The sequence below is a fragment of the Sphaeramia orbicularis genome, chromosome 4, assembly GCF_902148855.1.
Source record: "Sphaeramia orbicularis chromosome 4, fSphaOr1.1, whole genome shotgun sequence".
Classification (NCBI taxonomy): Eukaryota; Metazoa; Chordata; class Actinopteri; order Kurtiformes; family Apogonidae; genus Sphaeramia; species Sphaeramia orbicularis.
The window spans coordinates 14,282,734-14,308,142 of NC_043960.1; the positions used below are offsets into that span (position 1 = coordinate 14,282,734).

The 25,409-nt window shown below is 39.2% G+C and overlaps 1 protein-coding gene and 1 long non-coding RNA gene across 3 annotated transcripts in view; both read right to left on the minus strand.

The window, feature by feature from the left end:
* LOC115417873 (uncharacterized) overlaps window positions 1-25,409 on the minus strand; it is a 173,411-nt gene that overhangs the window by 79,735 nt on the left and 68,267 nt on the right. The window contains exons 2-3 of one of the 2 annotated variants that reach the window (XR_003935214.1): window positions 19,160-19,488; window positions 13,198-13,290 (exon numbers count right to left, since the gene is read on the minus strand). This is a non-coding gene — a long non-coding RNA (uncharacterized LOC115417873). The remainder of the gene's footprint in view (window positions 1-13,197; window positions 13,291-19,159; window positions 19,489-25,409) is intronic. The other variant, XR_003935213.1, reaches the window with a different exon arrangement.
* sox2 (SRY-box transcription factor 2) lies at window positions 13,484-15,954 on the minus strand. The gene has a single exon (XM_030132054.1). It carries the CDS (start codon window positions 15,419-15,421, stop codon window positions 14,453-14,455), a length of 969 nt encoding a protein of 322 aa, XP_029987914.1. The 5' UTR covers window positions 15,422-15,954; the 3' UTR covers window positions 13,484-14,452.

Below are 25,409 nucleotides of genomic sequence, written 5' to 3' on the forward strand. Positions count from 1 at the left end.
AAACATTTCCCTGTGGTCTACATAAACTGTAAATGCTATGCATGGGTCTGAATTCTTCATTAGTTCAACTCCACAGGTCCATCTTCAACACTATTTCTGAGTAATGACACCAGAAAGGTCGTTTTGAGCGCTGGCCCTTTAAATGCACATGAGCTACTTCAGGCCCCGCCCCCTCCAGGTTGTTGACTATGCTGCTCCGTCCCATTCAACCACTTGTGTTCGTTAAGACAACCAACAACTGAACATTAAAGGTAATCAGCTCTAAGTTTGGACATATTTTCAGTTTTTACTACAACCGCTGCTGCTGATAAACAATTATGTCGTACTCAGAGAAATGTTTGTCTGAAGTCTTGACCTTACATGTGCAAATGTTGGGACTTAACTACTTATAAAACATAACAAATTAAGCATCTTAAACCGACCACAATGAACATTTGAAAGATAAACAGTACCACAGTGCTTCAGTTTCAGCCTTAGAGTTTGTCATGTCTGTTATGTATTGGGATTGTCTCTGTCAACTCACCATATATTTTTTTTTATTATTATTATTATTTTTTTAATCAATTACTAGAAATATCAGGCGACCCCAAGGTTGAAAAACACTGCTTTAAGGCACAGATGTCAAACCCATGGGCCAAAACCAGCCCACCAAAGCCTCAAATACAGTCCGTGGGATGAATTTGTAAAATGCTAAAATTACACTGAAGACATTAACAAATATTTCCACATTCAGTCCAAATCAATCTCAAGTGGGTTGGACCAGTAAAATACTATCACAATAACCTATAAATAACGACAACTCCAACTGCTTCTCTTTGTTTTAGTGTAAAAAACCCCCAAAATTATATGAACATTTTTACATTTACAAACTATGTATGTATTTCAGCTTCAGTTTGTCATGTCTTCTATGTATTGTGATTGTCTCTCTCAACTCACCATATTTTTTTAATTAGTTTTTTATTTTTATCAATTACTAGAAATTTCAGTCGACCCCAAGGTTGAAAAACACTGCTTTAGAGGAAAACAAAGGGACATAATGTGGTAGAAAATCAAACATATCTGCTTTGTGAAGATTAAATTTGATCATGCAAACACTGTTGGGTTCCTCTGCCGCATCTGTCTGTCTTCGTCTGTCTGTCCGTCTGTAACTGTCCTGTCTGATTATCTCTCCCAGTTGGGCCCGAGGGGACACCCACACTGAAAGAGGCCACTCTTCCATTCAACAACAGCTTCTGTCAGAGAGGCAGAGAGAGAGAGACCTCAGAGTCACCAGCTCCAGAATAGCCCGATAGTGACTGATGCAATCAATCGAAATCTACACTACAGTCAACACCGTGGACTGGGAACGAGGTTTTACGCATAATAATAGAAAATGGCTCTTCATAGGATCAGAACAAATGCACAAATCTAAAGACAGAAGCCGCCATCTCCTACTAAATCCTTATGTTTTCCTTCTTTTTTTGCACAAACGTGGCTAAAACACACCCTCGGTTGTGAACTTCTACTACATATCCAGTCCCGACGTACGACACACTGCTGTTTTCCTCATATCTGTGCAGCTCAAACCAGTCAAAACAAACTGATCTATTTACCGTCTGATAAAGAACTCTGTGTGAGATTACAGATGTGAGATATAATCTGTGGGATGACAACCCACCTGATTATGTTACAGCGTTAATTGGGATATTATTATGACATTATTAGCATCTTAAAGATTAATGCTGCCAGTGACCTGATCATGTTACAGCTTTGATGAATCATGTTAAATGATTCATAATTAAGTAGAAATTCCATCTTGAGAACACACTGGTAGCTGGAACACAGTATGAGGCTTGGGTATTTTTGGTAAATTGGAGTTTTATTTCAGTGTGATGACTTTTGGTATCAGTACTTTTCTGCTTCTATACTGTATGTTTGTTTATTATCAGCTGTGTATTGTGTATGTGTAGCTTTATTTTGTGATCTGTAATGTCATTTTTGTACTTTTACACTGATGTTCATTGACTTCCATTGTCCCGATTAACCCATAAAGACCCAAACAATCACTGGTGACCAGCAACATCTACTAATATAAAATATTTAATACCTGTTGATCCACTAATCCTATCAACACATGTAAATAATGGGTGTAAAATACAGTTTATCATCTTTTCATGCTCATCAGATATAACCCCATTGGACATTCAGAGGCTCCATAATGAACGTGGATGCAGATACAGTCGTGGAAAAAATTATTAGACCATCAAAAGTAATCAAAAACAATGGTTATGCAAACAAGTACTAACTCCTGTGTGTATCATGTGACTAAAACAGACAGAAAAGAAAACATGTAATGCCTAAAAGCACTGTTTTAGCAGTACAATGCCATAGCTATTAATGTAAGAAATGAAGTGATTTTGGCTATTATCAAGAAAACCATGGAAAATGGATAGATATCAGCTCTGAAATTAAACTCTTATTAGCTATTTTTTTTGGTTATCATTATACTTGTCCAAACAAATGTACCTTTAGTTGTACCAGGCATTAAAATGAACAAGAAGTTGAAGAAAACAAAGGTGGTCTAATAATTTTTTCAGCGACTGTACTTGGTTTTGCATTCAATTATTGGTATATTTGATGAAAAAGTCACTTTTTTGTCTGTTTTCTCTGTTTCTTATATAAAAACATTGAATTTGCTCGGAGTTTTCATGAATAACTAAATAAAATATAGGAAATTAAACCAAAGAAAATACAAGATTTACAGTGAAAAAGGCAAAATACAGAGGATGATGTTATAATAAATGGTGATAAATCACCTACGGAAGGTTGAATACAGAAAAATTATTATTTGGGAACTTACATAAAAGTCACTTTTTCTTCTGTTTTGATATAATAACATTGAATTTACTCTGACTTTTCATGAATATTTAAATAAAATAAAGGAAATTGAATAAAAAAAATACATGATTTACAGTGAAAAATGCCAAATACAGAGAATGATATTATAATAAATGGTGATAAATCACATAGAGAGAAAAAAATCATCTAGGAAATGACATAAAAAAGCACTGGGTCTTCATGGCTAAAAAATAATAATGACTAAAAAATAAAGCAAACACACAAAAGTGACATGAATTAAGTAGTAAAAACTGCCCAAGAATAGACTCAATCCAGTTGTTGCCTGGTTGTAATCTCTCCATTTTTATCAATAACCCAAAAATACCCAGAGATTTACTGTTAAATTTCTAAAATATTTCCTGGAAATGGGGATTAATTTAGCCAATATGCACAAACAATGTAAGTAAACCAGTGGAGGTTCATGGGTCAGATGAATAATTCACCGCTGAAAGAGATATGGCATTTCCACATGGAGGAATGTAATCTGGGGTGACGTTGTGTGCGTCAACTTGATTTGTTATAACAGCCAGTATCTCCGCAGTGAAGGGTCTAAATTCATCAGCATGTGTCTGGTACCGAGGCAGCGTGACACACAAACATTTGCCAATTGACATTTAGATGGATGCTTTTATCTGATGGGCTGCTTCTTGAGGAGAGGAGAACCTTGTGTGAGCGCAGAGCGAGGGAAAACAGAAGTGGGACGTGCTTGAAGGATGAGCTTGGCCTATATGGATGTAAAGCCTGTGTGTTTGTGTGAAGCCCGGAGTGCTATCATGTTGATGTGGAGCCTTTGTACAACCACAGGATCTCCGTGACACCTTGTAACGTTAGCCGACCCTTAAGTCCTATTAACACCTTCTCCTGTGGGTCTACTTAAAACACACCAGCACACTAATGTCATGTGTAAATGTAAATCCTCTTCATGTCAATTCACTTGTGCTTCAGCTTTGTGGCTGTCATCATCTTTTCAACACATGATTATTGATGTTGTTCTTAGATTTCTTATCTTTTATATATAAATGTATGGGTAGTTTATGGATCAACATGCGTCATAGGCCTTATAATGTGCTTATGTTGTGTATGTTACTACTGCAATATGTATGTGACACCTTGCAATGTTAGCCGACGCACATTAACACCTTCTCCTGTGAGTGTTTAACCCATAAAGACCCAAATATCCACACATCAAAACCATTTAATACCTGTTGATCCACTAATTCTATCAATACATGTAAATAATTGGTGTGAAATATAGATTGTCATCTTTTCATGATCATCAGATATGAATAATTTGGACCTTCAGACGCTGCATAGTTACCGTGGAAACAGCATCATCTTCTACAACATTGATTCACCAGTAAAACCCATGGAGTTGGATCAGTGACAGTGGATGGACACACTTCTTTTGCTGAAAAAGTCACTTTTTCTTCAGTTTTCTCTGTTTCTGATATAATAACCCTCAACTTTAATCTGAGCTATTATGACCATCTACATGATTAATAAAGAAATGTTGGAAAATACCCGATTTTCATGGAAAAAACACAAAATACAGAGGATAATATTGAAATATATGGTGATAAATCACTTAAGAAAAGTTCAACAGAGAGAAAAATTCATTTGGAAACTGCCACAACAGTAGCCCTGGGGCTTTATGGGTTAACAAAACAAAGTAAAACCAATGGAATTTGATAAATGAAAATGATCGGAAACACTAGTTTTTTGTTCAGTTATTGATATCTTTGCTAAAATAAAAAGTAACTTTTTTCTTCAGTTTTCTCTGTTTCTGATAAAACAATCCTCACCTTTAATCTGAGCTTTAATGAACATCTACATGATCAGTGAATCAGATGTAGGAAAATGCATGATTTTCACTGATGAAAACACAAAATACAGAGGATAATATTGAAATATATGGTAATAAATCACTCAAGAAAAGTTCAACTGAGAAAAATTCATTTGGAAACGGCCACAATAGTAGTCCGGGGTCTTTATGGGTTAACAAAACAAAGTAAAACCAATAGAATTTGATAAATGAAAATGATTGTAAACACTAGCTTTTATGTTCAGTTATTGATATTTTTGCTTAAAAAAAGTCACTTTTACCTTCAGTTTTCTCTGTTTCTCGTCAAATAATCCTCACCTTTAATCTGAGTTTTAATGAACATCTACATGATCAGTGAATCAGATGTAGAAAAATGCATGATTTTCACTGATGAAAACACAAAATACAGAGGATAATATTGAAATATATGGTGATAAATCACTCAAGAAAAGTTCAACTGAGAAAAATTCATTTGGAAACAGCCACAACAGTAGTCCGGGGTCTTTATGGGTTAACAAAACAAAGTAAAACCAATAGAATTTGATAAATGAAAATGATTGGAAACACTAGTTTTTATGTTCAGTTATTGATATCTTTGCCAAAATAGTCACTCTTTTTTCAGTTTTCTCTGTTTCTCATAAAATAATCCTCAACTTTAATCTGAGCTTTAATGAACATCTACATGATCACTGAATTAAATATAGGAAAATGCATGATTTTCACTGAAACCCCCCCCCCCCACAAAATACAGAGGATAGTATTGAAATATATGGTGATAAATCACTCAAGAAAAGTTCAATCGAGAAAAATTCATTTGGAAACTGCCACAACAGTAGCCCTGGGTCTTTATGGGTTAACAAAACAAACATGTATTTCACCAACTTCCTCCAATGATGTGTGTAAATCTGAAATCATCAGTTGTCCCCAGTGTACATTTCATTTCCCACTGTTCATTATGAATGTGCAACAACTTTTCAAGTAATGTGACACTTGCTGTGAAACTTTGATAAAACCATTAAACTTGGATGGTTGTTAAAGACACAAACGCACATATACACACATGCAAATTTGCCACCATCCATTCAGAAGCCTCGCGCAAGTCCCCGAGGGCTAAAAAGGCACGCGGGTTGAGCCCCCCCCCCCCTTCCCCCTCTTTTGCACTATTTCTAAAGCTTATTCTGAAAAGCAACACACGCAGCACAAACGAATAAACTGTAGCTGTGTGCACATCCTGCTGCTGCACAATGTGACAGGCTCAAGTCAGAAAACGCTTAAATTACGCATAAAATGACGCAAAAATGACCGATTTTCGTGCGTAATGAGTTCTATTTCATTCCATTTTGACCTTTTTTTTTCTTCCAAGTGTTTACGCAAAATGCTGCAAGCCACACATCAGATTGTCCAGGCCCAGTTTTTACCCCCCTTCCCTTTTTTCCCCTCAACAATTCTGAATGTGTCATATTCTAAAATAGGACAACCCCCTCCCCGTTTAATGTGCGAGTGGAGTTGTTGGTCAACAGTTGGGTCGGGGGGCCAGGGAGAGGGGAGGGTGGGCCGGGAACAATGGACTGTGCTGTTGTGTGGTGGAGTCGGTGGATGGAGAGCGAGAGAGAGAGAGAGAGAGAGAGAGAGAGAGAGAGCGAGAGGGGTGGTGGTGGTGGTGGTGGTGGGGGTCAGGCTGATGACAGAGTGAAAGAGGTTAGTGTCTATGCTGGGAAATGAGACCAGAGGAGGGGGGGTTCCTGTGTCTGTTGGCTTGTTAATGATGATTCAGTCCCATCAGCTCAACAGCCTTCTCTATCAAGGAATCTCTGAATGCCTACAAACAGCCTCCAACTCAGCCGAGCCATCACACATTTCAGCTTCAAAAACCCTTTACGCACCATTTTATATCAACATTTTATATCCAAAAGGGTGCCATAACTTTCCATACACATATAACAACCACACATGACTTTTTCCACTGAAAAGGATCAAAGTCAGCATTAAGTGAGGACGCAGAAAATCAAAGCAGCCAGTCACACATCAGCCATTTGGATCGAAATTTACGCATTTGCGCAATTACGCGTTTAAGGTGAGAAGTGATCGCCTATTCTGCGTTTCAGAATACGGCCCACTCCTCTTTCTCTGCTCCCCCTCCTTCTCCTCCTCTTCCATGGTTTCAGCTTTTATACTTACAGATATTGCTCCTTCAAAAGTCTAAAAACAATCGGATAAAGACATTTGAACTTTACGCACGGAACTAATTTCAGCCAAAAACAGCCTTTTTTCCCCTTTTAAATTCCCTTTCTGTCTTGCTAAAAAAAAAAATCCGATCTACTTCTGTATCCCCACCCCCACCCCCACATACACACACCTCCCTTCCTCTTCCCTAAGCCCGAGGAGGAACATCAGTAAACACCGTCTCCAAATATCCGGACAACAAAAGCCCAGGAGACCATGCGTGTGTGCAGACACTTTCACTTGTAGCTGCGTGGGCCGGTCCTTCACGGTCACCTGTTGCTTCATGCAGTAGGAATGAGCTAAAGAGCGTGAAAATATCGAGAAAATAAATAAATAAATAATAATAATAAAAAAATAAATCAGGAAACCACGAAAATATAAGAGATCTGCCTTTATTTGATTTCATTTCAGGAGCGTCTGTTTCCAGCTCAAATGGGGCCCTCGGTGTCTTTTCACACCCAATCTGTCCACATTTCTGGCAACTGCTAAAAAGCCTGTGTCCTTTTCCTCGCTCTGTATTTTTTTTTTTTTCACTGACCATATAGCTCGTGAGTGAATCTCCTGAATTTGAGCTGCATTGTCCTCTTCCCCCAAAAAAGCAGCCAGCAGGCTCAGCAGCCAGCACAGCCAGCCAAGCGTTTGACGTTATTAAATAATAAAGAGATGCTGATCTGGTCGCATTGTTGTGAAGAAAAAAAGGCCAATTAGCGAGCCGTTATACTGTCATTATGACTGTATTAACTCGAATTAGATTTAAGACAATGTACATATTAACAGTTACAGTTTTATATTTGGACTATAGGGGAAAAAAAATCATCTGAAAATGAAATGATTTGCATGTAAAATAAATAAACCAGATCCTAAGAAAATCATTGAATGGCCTTTAAAGCTTTAAGTAAATATACATGACTTTATTTATTTAGCAAGTAATGTGATTTTTTTCATTTTTTTATGCGTTTGCATGTGAGATTAAAATCAGAATCGAGGTTATGAAGTCGTTAATTCAATAAGAACTCAGAGTAATGATATTACTAGAAATGGTGACTATAGCAGCTTTTCAGAATGAGCTCAACTGATTTATGAGGGAACTTCTTTTTTTCTTTCTTTTTTTTAAATAGCAGGACCCAGATCAGTTTAAGCGCAGAGCAGCAGGATTTCCCTGGCAGGCTACAGTACAACAGGCCTTATATTGTTGTGCTTTTCAAAGAATCCCCCTCCATCCCTCTGTCTCTCTTTTCTCCCCTCCCTTGCTTGCACTTTCTCCAGGCCTATACTAATCTTTGCAAATATAAAATAAGCATGTGTTATCTGAAGAGTAACAACTCAGCCAGATAAATCAGATTTTCACTGTAACTAAATATCAATATCCACCAACAGATCTCCACCTTGTTTATTACCTTATTATTATTATTATTATTATTATTATTATTATTATTATTATTATTAACTTTTTGTTGTGATTTTTTGCATATGATTTTTTTAATGCACTGGTATTCGAGATTTTTTTAAACACATGGACCACGAACAAACCATTAAAATCTTGAAATATATCCCAAAAAAGGGGGCGGATCCTAATGATTTTTTTCCCACTGACATTGCGAAATAACAGGACTTCGGGCCTTGGCGGAGGTATGAGAGGGCCCTTTTGGTTAAAATAAGTTGACACTTTATGGATCCCACAATGGAGATGGTTAAAGCACCAACAGGATAAAATCCAGAACAAAGAAATTACGCATGTAGCCTTAAAACAATATATAAAAAACCAATAATTTACAGACTATAAACATATTTACATCAGAAGTAAGAGTGCACCGTGTCAGACTATTCACTATCATATATCATCCTGTGATTTGGTGCATGATGGCATGATGAGTTCAGGGCCTTGCATTGAGTTTCTATTTTCCAAGGCCTCACAATAGTCCTGTAATGTCAAATAAGAGCACTAAACAACACAAATCAACAACAACAATAATAATAATAATAATAATAATAATAATAATAATAATAATAATAATAATCATCATCATCATCACAGTTTTGGATATCAGTGAGTTGATTCGTGCCCAAACCTTCCAACTAGTTTCATGAAAATCGGTGCAGACACAACCTCCATGGCGCCGGTAATGAAACTGTATTGACATGTTAATGTAGTAGTTGATGCTCTGACTAAGTAGGGTGGCAGTATACTGTCGACTATTGTCATGGAAAGCCATTCACTTCGCACGCGAAACCTTTACTTTTACGCATGAATAAATAGTGTTCTGGGACGCGCAGTGAATAAGCGCCACTGAGTCCAAACTTCGCAGTATTTGGGTGTATGTAGACCGTCTCCAGTGGGTCTCTACCCCCCTTCTGTGGTAACATTAAAAACAAAAGAGTGACTAAAACTGGACTCAGAGTGGTGATCCGCTGCAAACTGTGCATTCCTCTAATGATGGAGCTCTATAAAGCTGTCAGCATCAATGAGCAGAAATGATAAACGGAGCTCCAGCCGCTGGTGACGTGGTGGGCAAGGATGGGTGCGCAGGAGGAGGAGGAGGGTGGAGGGTGGGGAGGAAGGGTGGGGGTGTCGGAGAGGCCTCGAGCCTCTGAGAATGCAGGCCGAGAGCAGCGCGAGGCTGATGGCATGCTGGTCTGTGTCAGTGTGTGGTCCTATTCAATGGAACCGAGTATGTGTGTGTGTGTGTGTGTGCGTGCGTGCGCGTGTGTATGTGTGTGTGTATGTGTGTGTGAGAGAACCCCCTCCACTCACACACCGCCCGCTTCCCTTCCCTGCACCTGCGCTAGATCAGCAGGCTACTGGCTGCCATTCAGTCCGTCTACGCTCCACGTACACTCACACACACACACACACACACACACACACACACACACACACACACACACACACACACACACACACACACACACACACACGACAGCTCTCTGCTCTGACAGTTTTGCTATTCAACTATTCTTGCAGTCTTTCCCAGTGATGAAGGCAGGGACGTCTGGCAGCCTAAAAAAAAAAAAAAAAAAACTTCTGGGCTGCAGAAAACATCACAATACATTTTCTATTTATTCCAAACCAGTCGAGGAAGTCACTTTAATGAGTGTGTATTTAATGGGGCTTAACGCTCCAATTTGAGGACAAAAATTACGCATAACATTAGTGGAAAAACTACTGAAAAACACCCTGCAGTATTTTTGTTTCTTGACTCAGAGTCACACAAATTGCTTTGAAAAATATGAATGACCGTCTTTTATTTACCAGGAGGAAAATTAGGGTGAGAATATAGACTAATGATGGCGTCTAGAATAAAACGAAAAACCTAAGCAGAATGAAAATCGAGAATTAATTATTCTAAAAAAACAAAACAAAACATGATAACATATATTCTACTTTTGGACATTTTTAAGCTTTGATTGGTTTTTATATGGACTTTGGAGGCCACTACCCAAACTAACGGTGGAAACGCACACATATAAGGACCCGTGGATCGCGTGTACGTGACGTCACCCACAGTCACCCCACTCCTCCTTATTATCTGCATCGTGGTGAAAAAGGAAAGTGGCTCTCGTGGGATTACTGGCCACTAAGCTCGTTTTGTTTACGTGTGCGTGTGAGTGTTGTCAGTGGGGTCATTTGACCTAATTTTAAAAATCATATAATCTCAACAACAAACAGAGGATTTACAAGCATCTGGTGTGTATGGACACACCTAATTCTGTCTGCACTGGTGGTATTATTATTATTATTATTATTATTATTATTATTATTATTATTCAAAGTTAAGTGTTTAAGCCTATTTATGTAATTATTGTATATGTTTGTTCTTATTAAACGCGTCTTTTCGTTGGTTAAATTAAAAAATGTAAAAATGATGCAGGTTTTAGAAGGGGGAAAAAATACACGTGATCGCCTGAAATAATATCAAAATGGGATGTTTGCAACACTTGGATGCTGTGATAAAAAGACAGTTGACAGACAGAATGGCCGAGCCCTACACGCACGCGCACACACGCACACCAGGTTATCATAGATAACATCTGGGAGGTTTTTTAACCGTGGGCAAAAAAGCAGAGGCGCGCGCTTACCACCTGTTGCAGTCCAAATATCCTACAGTCACACTCTGCACGCGAGCAACAGAAGGGCGGATGGATGGATGGATGGATGGATGACACCTTCACGGGCCTCCTACCTGTGTCACAAAACACAGCTACTGAATCTCGGCTTTAACTTTTATTTCCCATCCTGTTTTCTAATTGACCTAACTTTTATAAACGCACCTGAACGCACCATTTAAAAAAAATATATAAAAAAATTATTATTATTCCCAATTAATAAGAGTTCAAAGTGTCTGTGTCCTCCCTCTTCATGCATTATCTCCATGTTCTCCTCTTGAATCCCTGCATCACCGCCTTCTCCTCCAGTGTTTGAACAGTAGCGCCTGTGAGTTTAAGGCCACTCAGATTAAATCACATTTTGGAAAGCTCAGGGCTAAATGCGGGCTAATATTTTTCTAGCGCGATAGGACGATATCAGTGTTTCCAGAGCGAATATTTATCGTGTCCTAGTTTACTTGGCCTTTTCCTCACATGAGAAAAAAAAAAAAAAAAAAAAGAAAGATTCACTTACAAAGACTGCTTTTTAGTTTTGGAAAGAAACAACCAGCAAACACACACACACACACACACACACACACACACACACACACACACACTGCTCTGGTTTTGCACAGAATGTTGAAGCCTCTTCTTCTTGCACAAAAAACCGAATGCATATTGTCGTATTATATTCATATACTGGCTACATTTCACTTCTAAAAGCATCCCGGGCCTTTACAGCCGTTGCAAATAAGATGGAGTGATATTCCAGTGGAAGTTCATCATCAATGCATCTTTTCTCAAGTGTTTCTCTGCATCAATTCAGCAAAGCTTTTACATCACATCAAAGGTGCAGCGTTCAGACGGATAAAAAATAATAATTTCTCGGGGCCTCGGGGCCTACACTGAGCTGGTGCTTTTCATGAAAAAAAAAAAAAAAAAGTAGACTTTCATACGCCCACACGTCCGACCTTTTAAAAACAATTTGTTTATCACCGGTGTTCACGGCTATTACAAGCAATTCAGCTGCTGGGATCAATAATTAATGGGGAAACCAACGATCCCTTGACCTCTTGAAGGTCCGACTGAGAGAGAGAAAGACACGAAAGAGAGAGAGGGAGAGAGAGAGAGAGAGAGAAAGAGAGAGAGAGAGAGAGAGAGAGAGGGAGAGGAGTGGACGGATAAATACCGAAGGGCCTCTTCAAATATTCATCTGCCGGTTAATGTGAGCTCCGATCCCCCGGGACACATGGCCCTGCAAGACACAACGGCCCTAATCTACCACGGCGCGCGCACACACGCACACACACTTTTACGCATACATCCACTCCCAGCCTGACACACACTTACACACACATGCGCACACTCCCCCCAGATTTACAACCGTCAGTTAAATGCAAAACGAGCTCTCATTATTATTATTATTATTATTATTATTATTATTATTATTATCATTATTATTATTATTATAGGGAAAGAGTTAGGGCCTGTCATGGCACAATGACGCATGGACACATTTTGGATTTGGACCCGCGGTGCCGTATCTTTTTCCGGGGGGGTGGGGGTGGGGGTGGGGGTTGATGCTTCATGGTTGATGGTGGAGTCACCGGAGAGCTTGAACCGTGAGAACCGGGGTTAACGGGAAACAGCAGGGCTCGTTTGATTAAACATTAAATTAAAATGGCCGAGAGTCTTATGGAGCTACAGAGGAGGGGGATTTAAATTAAAAAAAAAAAAATCCTTCAATTTAGACATGCAAGGCTGATGATCCATGCGTCCAAATAGTAAAGAAATAGAATAAAAAACACACCCAGTTTGATCAATTAACAAAAGGGAAATTACAGCATGAGACAAGGCCTGGGTTTATAAGATTAAACTCATGTAAATACTCATAAAAAAAAATCAAGATATACTTCTGTCACAGTCAAGTGTCATTAAAATAAAATCCAACACTGACATAAATTCTCCTGTCAGCTCGAGATACACAAATAACCGTGAATTAGGCTAATATATTAGATTTATGTGTCTGTTCCATTCAAAGAAGCCCCACATATGCCCTAAAAACACTTTAATATAATATACAACCCACAATGAGATTATGGATATATTCAAAGTGTGAATTGGAACTCAACAGGAATGCTGATGTTTGTGAATTATTTTATAAAAGAGGAGAAATGACATGTCTATACCTGGAAATCTTGCGCATTTTGGTGGAAAAATCTTCCCCTTTAGAGGAAACTGGCAACAAACTTTGTCTGGAAGGGGCCATCCGCATGCAGACACTAGAAAACAGAAACGTGATTAACCACGACACGGTATATTCCCCTTAAAAACGTTAAGGATCCTATTAATAAATGTGAAAATGATTAAATGATAATCACAAAAAAAGACGCACAAGGTTCCACAGACACATGACAACTCAACATGTGATGATTTTCTACACACATATGAGAAATAAAATCAAAACTCATACAATTTCAAGTATCCAAATTTCCAAAATTTATTCATTTCAAACTGCATATTGAAAAAAAATATACTCAGCTGAAATTGTAACTGTTATAAGGATGGTATTAGTTCCGGTATATATACATGGAGTGGTTGGCTTCTGCGTACAGGCCACAATTTTTAAAATACAACTACGGGAATGAATTTTGAAATAAAAACTTAAAATATCACAGTAAATATACAGAAATTGTACAAATCAATTAGAAAATAAAGAGCACAAGCGTCATACCTCTAACATATGAAAAGTGGGAGACGGAAATATAAATTAACAACCTATATTTAAGCTGTATGAGAGAAAAAAAGCGTCTTTCATAGTTTTTTTTACGAAATTAAAATGTTTAGTAATATTTGACCTTAAATGAACAAAAAAAAAAAAAAAAAAAAAAAACAACAACCCCAAAAAAACAGTATTACCTGCTTCGTTTTTGTCCCTTTTCTTTCCAATGTTTGCAGTAATAAAAAGGAGCATAACTGATCGCCCCCACTTAATTCCAGTTCTCATTTTCACTTTTTAATTATTTTCTGCAGAACTGGCGTTGCTTAATATATATTTATATATATATAAAAAAAGAAAAATTCAACCTCTTGCAGTTTAACAAACAATTTCATCTGATTGTAGTGTTTCTTTGATAAATACTGTACAAAAGGTGATTGCAATAATAAAACATTTGATTGCGACTCCCACTTTCTAGTCTTCATCCAAACTTCATCCACCAGCGAAGACGGGATCTCCTACCGTTTCTAGAGCTTCCTTAGAATAAAATGAAAGAAAAAAAAAAAAAAGAGTCGTGTGTCCTTTTCCTGGAGACTTCTATACAACTTTTCCCACCCTGAAATTTTCTGTACAAAAATAGTCCAACGTTAAGTAGTCCACATTTTTCTCTTATAAAAGTTCTTTTTTTCCCTCTCTCTCTTTCTCTTTTCTGCTTTTTGTGTCTCTTACATGTGTGTTAAGGGCAGCGTGCCGTTGATCGTCGTCCCGGGCACGGTGCTCTGGTAGTGCCCGGACATGTGTAGCCTGGTCTGGGCGCTCTGCTCGCTGACCTCCGCCCCGGGCAGGTACATGCTGATCATGTCCCTCAGATCTCCGCTTTGGCAGCCCGGTGCGCCCCGGTGGGACGACGAGGTGACGACAGGCGGACTAGAGCTGCTGGACTCGGACTTTACCACCGACGAGGGCCCCATGGAGCCCAAGGCGGTCATTCCCGGTGTGGTCTGCTGGGAGTAGGACATGGAGTATGTCGGGGAGCCGTTCATGTAGCTCTGGGAACTGGTCATGGTGTTGTACTGCAGTGCGCTCATGTCGTAGCGGTGCATGGACTGCATCTGACCCGGGTTGTGCGCGTTCAGCCCCGGGTGCTGGTAGCTCAGCTGGTCCTGCATCATCCCGTATCCCCCGTTGGTCCAGCCGTTCATGTGCGCCGCATAGCTGTCCATCCGCTGGTTCACTCCACCGCCCAGCCCGGCCCCGACTCCCACACCGACCCCGGTCCCCATCCCGTTTCCTCCCGGAGCCAGGAGCCCGCCGGGGAGGGTGTACTTGTCCTTCTTCATGAGGGTCTTGGTTTTCCTCCGGGGCCGGTATTTGTAATCCGGATGCTCCTTCATGTGCAGGGCCCGCAGCCTCTTGGCTTCGTCGATGAAAGGTCTCTTCTCGCTCTCCGACAGAAGTTTCCACTCTGCGCCCAGTCTCTTGCTTATCTCCGAGTTGTGCATTTTGGGGTTTTCTTGCGCCATCTTCCTCCTCTGGCCCCTGGACCACACCATGAACGCGTTCATGGGTCTCTTAACCCGCTCCGGACTGTTTTTCTGGTTGGTGCCAGTGCCGGACGTGTTCGTGTTGCCCGTGCCCCCCGTGTTGGTCTGGGGAGCTGGGGGCTTCAGTTCAGTCTCCATCATGTTATACATCAGGAACAGCTTTAGTGTTGAGCTCCCGAACAGAAGAAAAACACAGACTAACTCCACCAGCCAGGACAGTGAACAGGCGCGTCGGGCTGCAGCTCCTAAAAGTTACCTGTCGCTGCTTTTTTTTTTTTTTTTTTTTCTCCAGCAACTTTTTTCTCTGGACAAAAAACAACAAGCACCGGCCGCGTCTCCACACACTCTCACTCTCTCTCTCTCCCTGTCCGTGAGTGTGTGTGTGTGCGTGTGTGTGAGACAGTCTTCTCCCAATAGGTCCCCTTGCTATGTTGTGTCCACAAAACTTCTCCCGTCGCTTCTCCTAAAAAGCATCAACAAACTGTACTTTTTCGCCTCTGTCCGCCTGAGCCTTGACAACTCCAGATAGTTTTTGAACAAGTTAATAGACAACCATTCATGTGACGGGGCTGTCAGCGAATAAATGGCTTCGACCTGACCAATCAGAGCGGGCCTGCTCCCCTGATGCACCAATGGGAGACCTTAATTAGCATAAAGGGGCGGGGACTCCTCAGCCCCGACACACACGCACACACGCACTCTGAGGCTGCAACATATGAGCCAAAGCAAAGTGCATATTGACTATTTCAGGCTTATGAAGATATTTAAGAGGAAATACTTACATGGGGTGACATTCTTTTTAAAACGATATTTATTACAAAAAAGTCGGATGTGTAGAAATTCACTAACTTTAACTGATGTCTTAAATTAAAATTCACATAAATGGAGCGATTCATTTTCATTATAATGCTGAATAAATTGTGAGAAACTGAGATTGTAAGAGAAGGGCTGAAAATAAAGGAATTAAAATATATATATATATATTTTTTTTAAAAATAAATTGATAAAACGCTAAGGCATTAAAATGTGAATGTGCCTATTATTGTGGCCACACCATGGCCCGTGACACTGCTGTTGTTGATAATCAAAAAGTCACTAATTCCTCCACTTAAGGCCCCAATAACATAACAACACTTAAATAAACTTAGTTAGTTAACTCAAAGCATTGAATGGCGTGTGTGTGTGAGAGAGAGAGGGAGAGAGAGAGAGGGGGAGAGAGAGAGGGAAGCCACGGCTGGTTTTTAGCGTTGAAAAGAGGAAAGGTAATCCAAGATGTTTCCCCCAGTCCTTTTGTTTAGTGAAGTTGAATGCCAACACACAGAAGGCAGACGGGCTCATCTCAGCACAAATAAGCCGGTTTTGTTTGGGATGTTGTCGCTACATCTGTCCGGACAAAGACCCAACTCCACTCCACTTCCACAGCCACAGTGCTGCTGTTGTTGTTGGGGCTTTGTAGTGTGTGTGGAAGCAGTGGTGGTGGTGGTGGTGGGGGGGGGACACGGCCTATACCGGGGACACGAGGGGAGGAGAAATAAAGGTGAGGAATATTTTAAGATAAAGTGTGTTTGCACAAAAGGCGCAGCTCATTCATATAAGCCTGAACAAGCGTGTCAGCCAATTAGTGGGAAGTAAAAAAAAAAAAAAAAAAAAAAAAAAACAGCCTCCACCTGCTTCACTTGTTCTGGATCAGCCCGTGATTATGAGATGAGACCCACATCACATCATTTCTACACTAAATAATACACTCATATGCTTTTAATGCCCACAAACGACTAAACTTTCTGCTGCCGGTGCCACTTGTTTGGCTTTTTCCGAGTATGAATCTCTATTTGAAGGAGAGGCGTCTTATTGCGTGACACCAGTGCCGCCTACTGGCCACATAGAGGATGACATGTACAAACTCCATATATAAACACACACACACACACACACACACACACACACACACACACACACACACACACACACACACACACACACACACACACACACACACATACATACATATACTCTAATACTGGACTAGGTTTTTCCTCAAAGTAGAAAGAATGAATGAAAGATGCATTTTTTTAGGAGTGAAATAGTGCTGTGAATGCTTAGAATAATATTAAGAAAATAAATAAATAAAGTATTGATAGCAGATGGAATTGAAGAGGGATGTGTGCAAATTATTAAAGATAGATCAAGTACACACCTGAAATAATTTAATTTAAATGCGTGTGTGTAGATTAAATCATAATTGAAAGTGAATAGATCAGGCCTTATTATTTTGTTTTAGTCATTTGATAATAAATGGAGGAGCGGAGCCCCCGTGCTCTCATTATGCGGACCCCGGCAACCTTACATAAGATTCATCTTGTGCTTAATAGGCTGCGAGAGGCGACACATGCAGCTCGGTCCATTATAATGCAAGGTTGAAATGGGCCGCTCGGCTGCTATCTGCATCTGAGTGTGTTCCCCGCTACCTCTAATCTGCTTATGATAATAAAGGAACAGCGGGGCCCTGCAGCTCTCTGAAAGCAGGCCCCATCCAGCCGGGAATGGCCCTGCATCCACAATCATCCTGAATTAAAGCCGTTGTTTGACAAAAACCAGGAGAAACTAGCGGGGCGGCTCCCTCGGACCACTTGTAACCCCCCCCCCCCAACCCCCCCTCATATACACCAGGATAGGATGGATACAACAAATATAGAGAGCTGCACGCTGGGATATCAAAGTAGTGTTTGTGGTTGCGCAAATTTAGGTGAAAGGATCAGTGGAAAAATAAGCGACAAAAAGAGCAACTTCAGATTTATTCTAACAAGAGCCGCGCAGGAAAGGAGTTTCAACACTTATCTGGAATATAGTTCCAGGCACCGTGATCTTTACTGACGATTAAAACCAAATACAGGCTTTAATGTTAAGCCATAAAAATGCTGTTAAACAAATACAATTAAATGTGAAGTCTATAAGCGTAATGTGAGGCACCGATTTGAGTGAAATGGAGAAATATTCTTGAGTGTCCTTGCCACTAGGGGCCGTACCAGGGGTTGGAGATACATGCACAGAATCCTCACATCTACAACCCCAATATATATGTATATATACTGATATATCTCTACAAAAAAAAAAGAAAAAGAAAAAGAAAAAAAAAGCATGATTTACAAATAATACGAAAAATATGGTGTTTAAATGAAATGAAGCAGTGGGGAAAAAAATGCACTATTTTGGTAATTGATGAAAAGGAAGTTTAAAGAACGAGTTAGTGGAATAATATTTGCAAAACTTGGAGTGTTTTAATTCTATATAAGGATTTAACAAATTTATATGGAATTTGGTGCTTTTATAAAATTAGATTAAACAGGGAAAGAGTTGTAATGTGATAACCCGGTGCTTACAAATAATAAATTCAGTGAGGTTAAATAAAATGCAATGTTAAAATAAAAAAAAAAAAAGAAAAGAAAAAGAGAGAAATAAATGTAAAATCTGCAAGACATTCTACTAAAACGCACCGGTATATGCAATCAAATAAATACTATACGCGTCTATTTGATTTGTAAAATAAAACTACAGGGATTTAATATTCGATAAACTTATAAATGTCTTTGTATAAACTACCGGGAATAAAAACACATCAACTTTAATGGCTGTAAATATTCCTCTGTCCGCACAAATGAAGTCTGAGTTGGTTGGAAGGCGCACCGGCCAACAACAGCTCATCCAGTCAGTCAGGCTCATGATGCCATGCGGTGTCATTCCACAACACTGCATGTTTTACACACACCCCAACTCAAACACACATTAACATACACACACACACACACACCCACATACACACATACACACTCACACATACACACACACACAGACACACACAGGGCTTCTCCTCTCCACCGCACTCCAACTTACTGCCAGTTTGGGACTTGTCTTCCTCTCGTCTTGATTGGCAGAAGTAAAACAAGATGCCATTTCGCTCAACCTCCTCCATATTTTCCACTCGTTTCCCATCGGTGAAGCAGCCTCAGTCTGTCCGGGGCAGAGCTCCAGTCGCCGGTTGCGAAATATGCCTTTCCGCATGTCCGCCTCCCCACCCCCTCACCCCGCATCCACCACCGTCACCCATCCCACTCCGGTAGTCCGCGCGTTTTGGATCCGGCAGCCGGTGCGCTCTGGCCGGCGTGCGTCCCCGCTCAGCCCCGCGGTCTGTCTGGAGCTCCGCTGTCTTCTCTCCGCTAGCCCTGCAACAAGAAAAGCCGTTTATGGCGACACACAATGTGAAAAGGGGGCCGATTTAAAAAGGAGAAGAATGCAAGCAAGAACAACAAAAGTCAGTTATAGCAAAGTCTATGCCTCTCCTCTCCTATCTTCCACCCCCTAGCTTAGCCCACATAATGAGCAGGAAAAAGCTTTATATTTTGTTCACTGGGTATTCACAGATAATTTGAAGCCATTGTTTCTGCCACAGATGGTTCTTTTTAATACAATAACGGTGCTCTTTGTGAATAGCGAGCCCACAATAAAAATCTAAAGCGTCCTCCTGAATAACCATTTTGTTCTCTCTTGTATGGGCCGAACAAAAGCGCCAGTGAGGTAATGGCCTGCCTTATTGAAAGCCTCAGAATGGGGATTTGATAAAGATTTTTTTCGCTCCTTTTTTCCTTTTGCACAAAGTACACGGCAATGTCAAAGAGAAACTGACACGGCATGAAAAGGAAAAAGGCTGGAAAAAGTGCTTTATGTTGCAGGTCGTTACTAACATTTATTATTATTATTATTATTATCATTATTATTATTTTTTTTATTATTATGACTATTGTTTGTAAGTGTGGAAAAAGTCAGAGGTGAGGGGTTGTTTGCAGGGCTGCAGCAGGAGCAGGTCAGGTGCAGACTGTTATGGATTGTACAATGGAGCTTAAATCCAGAATACATTAGCCTCCAAAGGTCTGCTGTGGATTTGCCACAGTCTCATAATTTTGCACAGGGTGAGTCAAGTTGTGCTTGATAGAATTAAGTATTCAGGGCCCATATCCATGATGTCTAACAGAAGCCTCCTCTTCCTAATTCACTAATATCTTGCAGAAAATGCTGCATGCTCTGAAGCAGTGATAAGGCACTGTGAAATGTCATAAATGCATAGATGTTAATAGGGAGGAGGAAGGAGGAGGAGGAGGGGGGTTTAGGTTAAGATGCATGCCTGCAGGTGTGCATGGTCAACATGTATTAGCTCCTGCAGGATGGATCCTTCAGCCCCTGTACGAGCCACCTAAGTCTGCCCACGGTTGATGTAATTTGTAATTAACTCATGGCTAATCAATAAAGTGTTTAACAGAAAACACAATGGACACACAGGGGATGATCCCAAGCCAAACATATTGGATGTCACTGATCGTTACAAGGTGAGGACACCCTGTCTATCACAGGACAGGAGGATGAGGAAGGGGGGGTGGGGGGTGGGAGGAGGAGGAGGAGAGGGGGGTGCAGAAGGAGAAGATAGGGGCATTTGATGAAGGGATGGAGAGAACTGAATGGAGAGAAGGACAGAGAGGGGATAAAGGAGGGAATAATGGAGGACAGGTAAGGTGAGGAGAAGATTACAAAGAATTCAACTCGTCTGGCATAGTTGATAGAGCAACACACACACATACACACACACACACCTACACAAACACACACACGCATACACAGACACACACACGGACACACACACAGAATCTGTTTCCTGCTGTAAGTGTTATCCCTGAGCCTCAGCTTTACAAAACACATGTTCATATAACACACGTACACAGTGGATAAAGGTTCCACATGCTTTTCCGCACAAGAAGCATCAGAAGTCAGTCACACACATTCAGCAAGTCTGTTTAATGCATCAGCGCCATTAAAGAAAAAAAAAAAAAAGACATACAAATATAAACAGAAGTGTCTCAGATGCAATGCGGAACAACTAAATGTAAACAAATGTCACAACCTTTTCTCAGTGTAGATCCATTTGTATGATGTTGAACTGTTTTCAGCACCTTGACTGTGTGACACTATTCTTACGAAGCACAAGAGGGCAAACTCTATTTGGTGTTCGTCAGTTTTCCATGGGCTTGGAACAGGGCTCCTATAGCTACAGCCAAGTTAGATGCAACACTTGATTAAAGCGATTCGATTTAACACCAACATGAAGAAACAAACACCCCACTATCACTGAATTAAAGTTACGGATTACATTTCTCAGGTGTTTATTTTAACATCACATGACCTAAGTTAGATGATTTACCGCAAATTTTATATTTCTAGAGTGTTAAACCGTGATAAACGATACAAAAAAACAACAAAAAAAGCACAAGTTGGGCTGAAAAGTTGTTCTTTGACATTCATCCAATAGTTTGATTTAGAGAAACATATTTGCAAAACTTGGTCTGAATGTACACTTTAATGTGTTATTTTGGTGAAAATATGAATGTTGCTGGTTCCGGTATCTTGATCCTGATCTGTGACATTAATATCAGATGCTTTTTTTTTTTTTTTTTCTAAGATTGTTTTTTATTTTACAGAATGTCTTAGAGGATATTTATGGTGTTTATCAAGCATCTACAGTTTGTTGCAATGAGACAATGTGCATTTTACATAAGGAAAAAACATAAATAAACTTACAAACACACCATGCAGGGATGATTTTTGAAAAAATATGAGATGCATTTGACAAATTATGACCAACTGTTTTAATATTTTAGATTACAGCATTAGAAATATCTTTTAAAAGACTGTTTTATATTTAGATTATTAAATTAAATGCCTTTTAAGATGTTTTTAGCATCTATACAAATGTCGCCAATATAATACATAATGTTAATGCAGCAGTTTAACTTACTATAACAAAGCTAATTGATAATATGCTTTTTTTTTTTTTCTAAATAAGAGCTTATTACACAAAATTGGCATCGGTTCCATTTGCTTCAAAACACGACCACACAAAATACACTCACTCAGACTAATTATTTTTGCAGCTGAAGTCAAATGAGTTTTTCATTGATATTATTTTAGAGTGCCAGCTGGTATTAAATCTAACAGCATTAATGTTTGAGATCTTTCAGGTCAATCCCCTCAAATGTTTGCATGAGTGAGAGCTTCGTCTAAACCTGAGCAAGTACGGGTAAGTTACATTAAAGGTTCAAAAAAGTCGAAATAATACTGATAACCATGTTCAGGGGTGCAGTAGTAAACAACAAGCATGAGATGTGAAGTATAAAAACAGAAGAAAACCTTGATAAAATTGTTGTAAAAGTGGACTTAAGTGGAATAAGTCCACTTCCTCATTTAGAAAAAGGCGGAATGAGAAAGAGGCAGAAGGAAGATTTAAAGACTAAAGGGACAAACAGAGGCAGAGAAAGAGTTGGAGGATCACTCCGAGAAAGGCAGACAGGCAGGGAGGGAGGATCAGGCCTCTCAATAGGCTTAGCACCGAAGAAATATGACTTTGGCTCTTTATCTGATCAATCTGCGCCATACAGTCTAAACCAGTGAATGTAGCACTCATATTAGCGAGCTGGAGCACTTTTAATTATAAACCCATCCACAGAGGCCGGGAAATGTGATAGCATGTTGAAGAGCTGAACGGCGGCCTGGTAGAGAGAGAGTGGGGGGGGTGGGGTGATGGGTGGGGGGGGTGGGGGGGGGGTAGAGAGAGTCCAGTGGCACCATCATAGTCTCTAGAAACACCAGCGTCATCACTGAATGCTAATGCGTTTTATATTGAAGCCACTGACACGCACATATAGACACAACATCTACCCACCACACACACACACACACACACCCACACACACGTTACCATTTCCATATGCATGAGAGTGAGCACATTTGTTGCATCTGGTTTTTGTGTGTGTCCCCCAGCTCAGGTCTGATGGGAGAACCGCAGTTATCTGTCGTTTTTTGTATTTGTATAGTGTGTGTGTGTGTGTGTGTGTGTGTGATGCAGACACACTGATGCAGTCGCAGATGAAAAGACGGGCCCTGTCGAAGGAGACGTGGCCAACCAACTGTCAGTCATATCACACAAACATCACACAACACCGTCACTAGAATTAAATATCGCCAAAGTGCATTTTCTGCAAAACCACAAATACGATATGAATAATGTGAATATTTAACCCTTCGATGCATGAATTATAAGACCCTGAGTGTTTTTATTCCTCTTCAGGCATGAAAAAAACAACAACAATGTGATTGCAGTTTTTTTAATGAACCTATTTTTTATGGAGTTACAAAAAATTCCACTCAGCTTTAATTTTTGAAGCAAAGATTTTCTTATGTATTTAAAACGCAATATCAGAAAGTGACAAACAGTGTGAAAACTATGAAAAAACCTTGATGTTATCTCACATTTTAACATACTAATACTAGTTATTACTCATTTCATGTTACTGTCTTCATGTACACATATGTTCACTTAACTCACGTCCTTCCCAAAGTTTTCCAGAACTTCTTTATGTTGTCTTCTGTTATTCACAATTATCCTACACAATATTCAAGCAAATTTTATCTTCCGTACTGTTCTGTCAGTCAGTATTCTCTAAAATATCATGGAATAATCTACGAGCTGAACTTCAATCAACATCTTCTTTATCATTATTTCAAAAGAATCTGAAAAGGACTCTATTTGATGAGAAAAATGTAAGGCTGTATATCATTTGATTTGTATTTGATGGTTTGTAATTTGATTTGTATTTTTATGGTTTTACTTAAGTTTATTATTTCAGTTATATCGTATTTTTTATTCTTTTTTTTCTTTTTTTTCCTGTGTCGTGTTTCCTGTTTTGGCTTCTATCCTCTCCTGCATAATGATGTTACTTGTTTGTATGTCTTTTTTTTTTTTTTTTTTTAATTTTCTCTTGCTGTTTTATGATGTGCAAATAAATAAATAAATTCATGGACATAATATGCAAAAAAAAAACAAAAACAACTTTTTGTTTAAGAGAACTGTTAATTACAGTCTAATAAGAACTAGCCATTGATTTACACTCAAACATGTTACTGCAGATCAGGTTTATCTAGAACAGCAAAGTTACAGTAATTATATGAACGTCAGTGTATGGGATGGTACATAAGCGTCCACTGTGTTGAATAATATGGAACTAAAACAACAAAACCCATGAATATACTGTATACGAGAACAGCTGGAGAATAACTGTCCACTGTAGTGACCACTATGCATGAAAGGGTTAAGAACCAAGAACAAATTTCATGTCATTTATGATATTTTGTTCACATTTTCCTTTCTTATATCTCTCACTTAATAGGTCTTATTTATTTTATTTCATTGTTTTCTTCTCTTCTGCCCAGTTTACTCACTTCTGGTTCTAGTTATTGTTACCATTATAATTATCACCATGTTTGTTATTGTTAGTATTGTCGATATTCTCTCGTGAGGGTCTTCGCCATCTTCTTCTTCCTTTTTCTCCCCCCTTCACTCTTCCTTTCTCTTCTCCCTCTTTCTTCTCTGAGATAAATTTCTCTCTATGTGTGATATAAAGGACGATTACGTATGATTTTTACACTCTATGACCAAATATTAAGAATATTATTGAGGGCAAACAATATCAGGGATTAATTATTAAAGCAAAGTGTCATATTGAGGAGGATGTTAATGCTGTTTAACTATTTTTTACAGTGTTTGCTAGAAGAATTAAAATATTATTAAGTTATTAAGCAAATTATGTGCAACATTTTTACCATTCTAATTATCACCATGTTTGTTATTGTTGGTATTGTCGATATTCGCTTGTGAGGGTCTTTGCCATCTTCTTCTTCCTTTTTCTCCCCCTTTCACTCTTTCCTTCTCTTCTCTGAGATAAATTTCTCTCTATGTGTGATATAAAGGACGATTACGTATGATTTTTACACTCTATGACCAAATATTAAGAATATTATTGAAAAGAAACAATATTAGGGATTAATTATTAAAGCAGAGGAGAATGTTAATGCTGTTTAACTATTTTTTTTTTACAGTGTTTGCTGGAAGAATTAAAATATTATTAAGTTATTAAGCAAATTATGTGCAACATTTTTACCATTCTAATTATCACCATGTTTGTTATTGTTGGTATTGTCGACATTCTCTTGTGAGGGTCTTCACCATCTTCTTCCTTTTTCTCCCCCTTTAACTCTTTCCTTC